We start from the raw sequence: 11,339 nt of genomic DNA on the forward strand, positions 1-11,339 counted from the left end.
GGTGGTTAAGTAGTTGAGCAAAAGAATTATGAAACGGATTCGAATTTAGAACATGAAGGAGGAACTGAAATAAGTGTGTAATGAAATGAATGGGCTTAATGACTCAAACTGAAGTGGATAATGCTTCTACTTGATTTAATGGAACTTATATTTTCGCATTCCGCTGCTCAAAGTGTATAAAACTTAAGAGGAGAGAAAGCATTATGCAAATATTTTTGTTTTTAATCAGCTACTTCTCTGAATTTACGCCTCGTGTAATCTTTGAAGATATAGAAATAAATATCCTTAAAAATATAGCTTTTATTCACAGGACACAAAGATAAAACTTAAAACCAATTTATCCTTTGATACAGAATTTTTATTAAACATATTTTTCATGCGTTTTTTCTTACTTTGTATTAATTTAGGATAAAATAAGAGAAATATGCAAACTGGAGGAAGTAGGCAATTTTAAATATCTTGGGAATATAATTAACGAAAAAGGAGGAACTGATTAAATTATACTAAATAGATTAAACAAAGCCAAAAGCAGTTGCGTTATTCTTAGTAAATTCTAGAAAAACTAAAACATGACAAATTGAAAATAAATTATAATACGGATGTTAAGTCTGTCCCACTATATGGATTTGATACATGTCAATTATTGATAAATTTATTAATATGAAAACAAATATTCAAACTACTATTTTTTAGACTTTATATTTTAGTACAAATATAATTCCGAAAATATAATAGATTTTTTGCTGTAAATATTATACTGTTTTTTTGTAATTAAAAATATATCTTTATATATACTACCAAAATATATTTTTTTCTTGTAATTAGAGATTCAGAAAAATATATATACATCTATTTGCGTCATAATGAAATATCTATTTGCGTCAAAGGGTAAACTTTATAATAAGCCCACATTTTTTCTTACTGCTACCCACACTGCTGTCTTAAAACAAATATGCCTTCAATTTCAATCGTGTTTTTAATTTATATTGCATAGTTTATAAAAAGCAGATAGCTTAACATATAATTGATTGAAACAATAGCTTTATTAATACTAATTCGACACACTGTGAAAAATTCTGTATCAAATTACGGTAAAGAATACCAGCACATAGGGTGCAAGTACTTTTTACAGTAAAATACACTTTTACTGGAACATGTTACGGAACAAAAAATCAATTATACTGTAATTTTTACAGTATTAATAAACTATAAAATCTCTTATTCTAATTAAATATATATTATTGTAAAAATTATGGTACAATATTTTATGGCAAAAATTGATTTGACAGTACGGATGACGCACTTAATGTAACAGTACTTTATACCTTAATTTGATCCAGAATTTTTACAGTGCAATAGAAAAGTTTTTTTTTTTCAAAATATGTTCACAGTTTTGCTAAATAATCAAAATACTATGCATAACATCTAAATACATTAAAAATAAGATTAACATCAATTAAGAAAATGAACCTGGCTGTACTCTAACCAAAGAAGCTTTCAAATGAAAACTTTTCAAAAAGCATTCACTTTTTAATTTTTTTATTGTTAGTTTTTGATGAAATAAAAATAAGTCATGATCTTGCTTGAGCAGTTATTTAAGATCTGTTTAGTTAATAAATAGTTCTTAAAACAGGTAGAAAGTTATAGGAGGAACAGAAAAAACATTAATCAATCTAATATTATCGCAGTTTTTTGTATTGTTTTGCTTTCGTATTCCAAACTTGACATTCGTTTCTTTTTCAACAGATTATTGCCGTTGCAATCAGCCAAGGAGAAACCAAACTACGCCAACTTCAAATTACTGTTACAGAATTCAACATCCATCCGCCAGTGTTCGAGCATGATGTCTATCGAGGTGAACTGCATGTTCGATCAAAAGTAGGTTCATCTGTCCTCAAAGTTAAAGCCAAAGATGAGGACACAATTCCATATAATACAGAAGTGTTCTACAAATTGGATCATCCAGAGGACCCAAGAGGTCGCTTCATAATTGATCCGCAATCTGGTGTCCTGACTTTAGCAAAGTCACTTGAATCTGGAACTTCAGAGCCTGTGGTCGAGTTGGGAGTAACAGCTGTCGATGGTGGATCACCTCAGCGAACGGATTATGCGAGAATTGAAATATTGGTCAAGACAATATCAGGTATGTAATTGATTCTTAAACTATGCGTTAAAAGCATTCCTGTCTTGAATTTTGAAACTTGAATAGATGTTTCTGCTTAATCATAATAAGCGTCCCTTTGCTCCACGTTTTATGGTTCGATGATTTTCCTTTCATGTTTTCTGGTGTACTGGTTTATCGTTTTATTTAAATCAACTGAATACGCGTTTTTTCTACGGGGAAAGCGAGCGAATATAAAGTGAATCAATTAATCAGTACTGAACAGCACTAGGAAATCATGCACAGATATGACAAATATGCCGACATAATTGAAGAGTTCAGTGGAAGAACCCGGTAAGTGACAATTTAGAGGTATTTATGAATAACATGAAGTGGTTGCATCAATAAAGACATATTTAATGAAACAAAATTGTGTTTGCTTTCACCTTAATCTAACGTGACTAATCCACATAAGTTTTTAGTGCGTATGCGTAATTTTTATTTTCAAATTAAGCTGTGGTAAATAAAATAAGGAGAAGGATTATTAGTTCCGCCTTCTAATAAATAGGTAATAAAATAGTTCTGAGACAACTTTTTTCCCTCTTACTCTGATTATAGTCTCTCTGAAAATGTCACTTACCTGGTTTATCCACTTAAATCTTATAACGAATTTTATCGTTTTTGGTTGGATGGTTTAGGAGTCAATAAAGGACACACACACAAACATTCATCTATATAAAACGAAACATACCTTTTATATAAGCATTATATTTTTCTTCGATTGAGTCAGTAAGGTGCTGTTATTTATGTCGCTCTAGAACTGCACAATGGGCTATTGACGATAGTCTGAAAAACATCCATAAGGATGATAAGGAGACAATATACATTAGTCCCATTCCGTTTTACAAGAAGGACACATTTACACACCATCAGAAGATTGTAAATTAACCTGAACCAGAGAACGATCAATCTACAATTATGTAACCCCTGAAGTAAGATTTCTTATGGGAACATAGAGAACTTTGCGATCCAACAGATTTAACGTGCACCAGTCACCATTTAATGCACGGTAATTTCCACGGTAAATACTTAAGCAAAGCCGTGATCAAAGAAACAACATATTGCTAGCTTTTGCACTATTTTCATTAAATAGTGAGTAATTGGTGATAAAGGGATATATTTAAAAAATTGTCTTTAATAGTCGCAAATGAAACGATAAAAACACAAAATCGATAATGAAATCTAACACATCACTATTGGTTAAGGCGGGTGTAAACAAGATCAAAACTTGTTTGATCGACAGTTGAAACTTGGAATTATTTCTAATAATCCCTCTATGACTCATACCATTCTTTAAACAATCAAACTGCTTGTGATGCTTTTAACCCCGTCTTCCACGAAATTAATTCATTACATTTCTACTGCGTTTTGTGCTGTCCTATCTTAAATACTAATTTGAAGATTTCTTGAATTTTTACGAGATTTCAAAGAATATAGATTAAGGGTAGTAATTATAGAGTACTCTGTATAAGTCGTGTGTCTATATTGAAAAGTCAGCATTTGTTGTTTAAAACCAATTGCATTGCCAGAAATATTTCTTCGCAAAACACTTTCTTTTAACTAATAACTTAAAGTTAAAAGAATTGCGAAATAATATATCTACTAGACCTTTCAAAATATAAATTTTACAATCTGAAGACCTTGTTTCACTTAAAGCCATAATTTTCTTTCCAAGAGCAACTTAAAAATTTATACCTTTACTTTGAATAAACGTGCAACATCCTCCAACAAATATACACTTAACCAAAGCCGTGAAGACTAGATCAAAGAAAACTACATATTACCAGCCCTAACACTGCTTTCATAAAATGGTGATATTTTCGTAATTAAGAACTAGAGCACTGGGGCGCTGGGCGCTAAAGAGCTGAGCTCTTTTGACTTGAAGAACATGTTCCGGTGCTTTACGCTTTAGTCAAACGAGTAGCAATTACTCCGCTGTTTCCTCAAATAGAACATGAGAGTCAATTTTTATCGTCACTACTTTAAAATACGTGTTTATAAGCTAAAGTTTTCGCTTATTTTAGTTTAAAGGAAAGTTGTTGAGCACAAAAGAAATATGTTTAATGAGTGACTAATGTGTAATTAAAGCGCTGTAATTTTGAAGGAATGATAAAATAACACAGTCTGATATTTATTTTGAAAAATTATTACGGTAATTGAAAAGAATGTTATTTTTACATATTTCATACTTTCGTGAGTAATTATAAAATTAACTCAAAAATTTGTATGTAATTAACGTTAATGATTGCGAGCAGTTTCCAATTAGTATGTAATTTAAGACTTGTTTAAAATATTATTTCTTAACGCGAGGGGAAATTGTTATTCTTTACCTTTATTATCATTTTTGAAAAATGTTATTTTTTCTATCTTACCCATTTTGTTTCTACTAACAAGACTTGGAGGAAGTAGAGCTCCATCTATTGATGCAAGTGAAAACTATTATTTTTCGCAACTAGATTGAACTTTTTTTTCTACCTTAAAATAATTGAATTTATTAACGTCATTGTTAATAAATTCAATATATTTATATTTTAAGGAAATCGTACATTTCGTATATCAAGAAGAAAACTAAATTAACGAAATAACGGCAATTTTTAAGATTCTGTCAATCGTATTTTTAATTAATAATTTTGATTCACAAACTAAGTATTTTTTATTATTTTATTTTAATTAGAAATATACAGTACAGATTAAATCTAATAGCAATTGTGTATAAAATGAAAAAAAATGTAATTTCATCATAAAAACATTTTATATGATATTTTAAAAACAGTAAGAGACATATTAAAAATATCAAGGTCTACAGCATGTTTGCTAAAAATATCATAAGATCGTTATAAAGAAGAAGAAAAGAATTATGTAATTATATTTACAAAATGAGATTAAAAATATTTTTCCAGTGTGTATAGTGTGACTATTTAGGAAAAACTTAATCATATTTAAAATTTCAGAACAGCAAAATTTTTATTATTTAAAAAAATAATTTTATCAGAATTCTTTCTTTATCATGAGGACGTATTTAATATTTTTAATTTTGATTTAATGTAAAATTAAACTACACGGGAACCAAATACCCTACAGATGTAGTACAATGTAATACTTTCAAGTATTAATTCATTACACAAAAAAGGAAAGAGTAGCGTATATAAGCTACAATTTTTAATAATTAAAATATTCATTGGTATTGTCTTGTAATTTAAAATATTATTTGCTAATTAAAATATAAATGTTACTCAGTTCACGAATTACTATTTTATAATACACTAGGGGGCAAGTTCCTGAAATTACGGTAAGAAATACTGGCACCCAGACCATCCGTAAAATTCATTTAACCATAAAATCTATTTTATCGTAAAATTTAATACCCTAGTTTTTACGGTACTGTTTATTTATTACTGCGATTTAATAATTTTAAAGTAAAACTTACTGTAAAATCATTGAAGTGTGAAAAAATTGTTCTTGTTTGCTCTTCTCACGTCCAAACAGTTCCTTTAAAATTATATTAAGATCTATTTATAATTATGATAGTTTAAAATAACATTTAAAATCAAAGGTATACTGTTAAAACAGAATTTACTAAGTTTTACAACTGTAATCAAATATTTTCGCTTAGTAAACAATCTGACAAATTAAACACAATTTGTACATGCATAACCTGATCTTTTATTAACCATTATAATTTAGCGGATCTTCTTAACTGTAATTCACAGTAGTTTATTATAGTAATTTGCACCAAAAATAATAATTACAAAACGGTTAAAAAATTTAGACACCATTTTGGATAAGTTTATCCTAAACTGTAGCATAATAAGGAAATTTCATAGAATTACTCCATAATAAAGAAACAACTCTTTTAAATTTAAATACTTAATTGTGAAAACAATCAAAATCAAAATCATAATAATAACAATAGATAATAGCAATCGTAAATAATAATAGTAGAGTAGAATAAAAAAAATATTAAAGGTAAAAGCCTTTAAATTACGGATACAAAAATATTTTATACGAAAGCAATAGTTCAATGACTTTTTTTTAATTTCATTTTGATGAAAACCAAAAAAATAAGGCTAACTGGATAATATCGTGTGATTTTCCTGCCAATAAAAATGTATCGAAAACAAAATAGAAACTGTAACAGAGTATTTAATTAAATTAATTGATCACGTTACGTCACGGTTTTGTTAGAATATGAGACTATACTGTATTTTTATTATATATAGGGAAATTTTCTACAAAAATACCAATGCATGAAGAAAATTAGCTCTACCCTAAGCTTTCTTTAAAAGAAGTAATGAGTGTAAAATTGCAACTAAACCTGTAAATTACTACCCGTACTAAAACTATTTTCAAGCATTTATTAGTGTTGGAGCTATTAATACAGATATCTGTTAGAGGAAACACATTTAGTGGCCCGATTCCACCCGAACCCGAGTCTTATTATCAGAACGTGAGATCTATAGGATTTATTTAATCATTTATTGTGTTATTCTATTTTATTTCGAATTATTTCATTTATTTATTGAGATCAAACTCTCTATTTAATATGTCTAGATAAAAGCCAAAATTCGAGAAGTTAAAAATTTTAAAAAAAATGTGTTATTGATATTACTTATTTATGAACTAAGGTATATTATGAAGGAAATTTTGGAGCGTGTTGATGTAGAATATCTTCATCAATTAGTTAAACCAAATTTCCGTGTTTGTTTATATTATTTACACAATACCATTGTTTAGATTGAAAGAAAATAAGTCTAGATAAAATAATGATTTACGAACAATGAGCGATTTAATATGTCTAGATATCAATTTTATGAACGATTTAATATGTCTAGATATCAATTTTATGAACGATTTAATATGTCTAGATAAAAGATAAAATTCGCGAAGATAAAAATTTAAAAAAAATATGTTATTGATATAACTTATTTATGGACTAAGGAATATTATGAAGGAAATTTTGGAGCGTGTTGATGTTGGATAACTTTATCAATTAGTTAAACCAAATTTCCGTGTTTGTTTATATTATTTTCACAATACTATTGTTTAAGTTAAAATAAAATTATATTCAACTTAACACCTCATTACGGTTTCAGCAAAGTTGTGCTAAATTATGGTTTGACATAGAACCGATTTTTATTTAAACAATATTATACCTCCCTAATTTTTTACGATTAATAATTTCTTTATTTCATTATTCATTTTGATATTTCTTGTATTATTTATTTTGTTGTTTATTTACACTTAAGAACTGGACCATAAACCAAACAGTTGTAGTAGCTTTCCAATCAATTGCAAAAGTACACAATGGGGATTCTGGAAATAGAGCAAAAATGGGTCAAAATAGCTGCGTAACAACCAATAGTCAAATTTGAAAACCTAGTGTTTTCGAAACCGAAACAGTAGTTCATTTCTCATTCGTGAGTAAAATGCGAAGTCCCGAAATTGAAGTGGAGAGCGAAATGAGAAAGAGAGACGTTCATTGGCTGCCTGCAATATTCAAACCAAACACCGCCGGGATCGTAGTAGGATGCTCAAACTACCATAGTTGTACACACTAGTCCAGGAAGTTTTATATAGTATAGCCACCACAATGACACATCACTATAAACAGCTTCTAACACTTAATTTACTGTAGTGTTTAACCATAGTGGTTAGATCACCCTAGTACAAACACTGAAGTCCTAGGTTTGAATCCTGCCGACAACCAACGTGCATCTCTCTCACACATTTCTTCTTCCACATAAATTTTGAGACTGTTTTTTGGGATTTTCAAATTTTTTAGTTTAATTTTTTTAGTTCAGAAGCTATTTTAACACATTTTTCAGAAACCTTTTTGTTTACAATATAACTGCACAAAATGATTCTTTATCTTCTTCACCAGAAGTTAAAAATCTTTTCAACTTAATCACGTGCTCTTTACGTCATCCAAACTAGTTCAATTTCTTATAACCGTTGTTGAACAGCCGACCCAATTTTTAGGTTTACGACAACTAATGTTCAACTCCAAACGACTTCATTGAAAAATTTGGAGGAGGTAATAATGTTTTAACTAATCTGCGTATAAAGAACAATATGCAGCGGCCTCCCTGGCGATATGCAAAGCGTGGAGGTAGCGGGTTCGAATCCCGCTTTTACCCCAGATGTATCTTCGTGCTGTCCTCTTCCTGTATTGAGCTATCTGTCCTTCTATTTGAAAAAGGTTTATGAGCCTAAATGGAGCACACAAGCCTACAAATGAATGTAATTTCAATAAACCAATAAATAAACAATGCATAAAAATTAAAAATAAATTGAATGAAAATAACGAATGCAGTTTTGCTACTTTTTTGTTTGTTTGTAAAAAAATGTTTTTCTCATTGAAAAATTTGTACAAGATAAAGAGTTGATATTTAATCTATAAAAAAGAAAAAGAAAGCACTACATTTTTTATATTAAGTAGCTTTTAACAAGTATTTAATGTTAAGTAACTTTTGCACCATTGAAATTATCGTTAACCTCGTAAATGTCAAATATAAGTGAAATTGAAATCATTTTCAAATATTAGCGACTTCCAATCCCATGTTTTACATCATTTACAGCAAGTTCTTTTTTATATCTGCTAAATGAAACTTGCGTATTCGGTATAGAGAAGAAAAATCGATTTTTTAATAAGAATAAAAAAAATGCACGGATATCAATATGATTAGGAAATCTCATTAGTGTAGAGCATAAATTTAACTAAAACCTTGATATTATAAGATTAATTTGACTAAAATCTTTAAAGTAGGATTAAATTTTTTGTTTACATATTTTAAACGTTTTACATTAAACTCAGAAATTGTATTTTAAAGTTATTAATGAATAAAAAATCTCAGGCGGCAAAATTTTAATAAGATGTATCAAATAAAATGGAAATAACAAGCATGAATTTAAAATTTCTAGAAATTAAGCATTTATTTTTTATTTCGTTTCATTTTTCCTTATTTTGCTGTAAAAGGCTTTGAGAAAGAAAAAATGCAATTTTGAATTTTTCGCTAATAAAATTTTCATTTTAAATTTACATAAATATCTATGAATAATAAATCATACGTATGAATAATAAAACAATAAAATTACGAGCACTTAAATTAAAGGATTCAATTTTTTCTCCGTTTCTTGGTCTTAAACGCTTTGAAAATCTAAGAAATACAACTTTAAATTTTCTGTAAATAAATGAAACTTGTATATTCTGTTAAAAGAAAATTTTCTTAATAAAAAATTTTAAAAAATGCGGAGATTTTTGTAAGATTTATTTTAAAGGATAAATGTGACTAAAATCTTGTTAAAATAATAAAATCTCGATTTTATTATATTGTTAACGCAATGTCAGGGTTTTGCATTGAACTGGGAAATTGCTGTTTTAAGTTATTTATAAATAGAAAACTGCAGATTGCAAATTTTAATGAAGTGCATTAAATAAAACGAAAATAGCAAGAATGGGTTAAAAATTGCCTGAAATTATTTAAATTCAACTAAAAATAAGCATTTAATTTTTTTTTCGGATTCAATGTTCTCTATTTTGCTATAAAGTGCTTTAAGAAGGAAAAAATGCAATTTTGAATTTTTCGTAAATAAAATTTATTTCTTAAATTTTCACATGTTACCTATGAATAATAAATACTAAAAAGTAAGAACAGTAAATTTACGAGCACTGAAATTAAAGTTTTAAATTTTTCCTCCGTTTCTTTGAATTAAGCACTTTGGAAATCTAAAAATGCAAGTTTTCGGTAAATAAATGTGCATAATATTTTTTTAAAAGGCATACTATTAAAAATAATGAAGAAACAATCAAAACAGTTAAAATAAGAACGTTTTAACTAAGCATTCAATTTTAATTGGATGACTTGTTTAATTTTAATTGGATGATATGTTTAATTTTAATTAATTCTCAAGCGTTCCTTAAGCGTTTATTTTTTATTGATTTATTTATTTAATTTTGATTAATTCCTATTGTTCTCTATTTTGTTGTAAGCGTTTTATTGCTTTATTGAAATTTCATACATTTACAGGCTTTTGTGCTCAATTTAGGCTTCTAAACCTTTGTCAATTAGAAAGACAATAGAACAACTCTGAACAACTCAGAGATGGACATCCCACAGAATATATCCAGGGATACGAGGGGATTCGAACCCAGCTCTACTTTTCAAAAGAGCTTTGAAAACTTAAAATACTTTTCTGAATTTTCAATAACTGAAAAGTGCTTCTTATATTACAATTCCATAAATTGCGTATCAATAATAGTGAATTAAAAAAAGAAAAAACAGCAACAGAATTTTATGGTAATACCAAAATGCATACATCCAACGAGGAACTTTCTCTTCGCATTCCAATTTTCAAAACTATCATTAAAAGAAAACTTATTATTATTTGACTAATACTAATTAAAAATTTAATTTAATTACTTTATCTGATTGTAACTGCACTTTAACTATTACTGACATCAAGTCGTAACATTGTAGAAATAGTAAGAAATAATTAATTCTTAAATTACATCCGCATCTATCAGTGTTTACCATATCTTCGAACTTATTATTGATCATATTCAACATGAGTTTGAAAATTCCTTGATTAAATTCTGAATAATAGAACCATACTTATCGTTCAATTACTCTAACATTTAGGCATTCCATAAATTTCCTATGAATGCTATTTATTCAAGGTATTAGAAACCTGTCTCATCATTTCCATTCCGTTAACCCCCGAACTATGATGTTATCAGAATTTGAGTACAACGTGACTTATAATTCCCCCTGATTCGTGATGCTGCTTGAACAAAATGTATTATTGTCTGTGCTATTGCATTAACTACTAAAGTGTAGCATGTTCCAAAATGTCACCAATTGTAAACGACATGACGTCAAGAAGTATCTAGCCAATGAAACAGTAGCAGCTATTTAAGGAACTATTACAAATCACTTTCTAATTTCGGAAATAAATTCACGTGAATATTTAGCAAATTTTTATTATACCCACTTTTTTCTTTGTATTTTCCTACTACGATTATAAAAAAAAACTCTACAATGTAATGCAATATATATATATATATATATATAGCAAGAGAAATTTTAATAAACCTGTTGCAATCCTTGCTGGGACACCTCTCTTTTTTATTTTATTTTATAACCGTCGTTGAACAGCCGACCCAATTCAATGGGTTTAC

General features: G+C 28.0%; 1 protein-coding gene across 1 annotated transcript in view; it reads left to right on the forward strand.

The window, feature by feature from the left end:
• The window catches only part of LOC122269195 (uncharacterized), a 423,526-nt gene that overhangs the window by 347,223 nt on the left and 64,964 nt on the right, over window positions 1-11,339 (forward strand). The window contains exon 3 of the mRNA XM_071186412.1: window positions 1,747-2,143. Within this exon, the coding sequence (XP_071042513.1) occupies window positions 1,747-2,143 (397 nt within the window). The remainder of the gene's footprint in view (window positions 1-1,746; window positions 2,144-11,339) is intronic.

The sequence above is a fragment of the Parasteatoda tepidariorum genome, chromosome 10, assembly GCF_043381705.1.
Source record: "Parasteatoda tepidariorum isolate YZ-2023 chromosome 10, CAS_Ptep_4.0, whole genome shotgun sequence".
Taxonomy (NCBI): domain Eukaryota; kingdom Metazoa; phylum Arthropoda; class Arachnida; order Araneae; family Theridiidae; genus Parasteatoda; species Parasteatoda tepidariorum.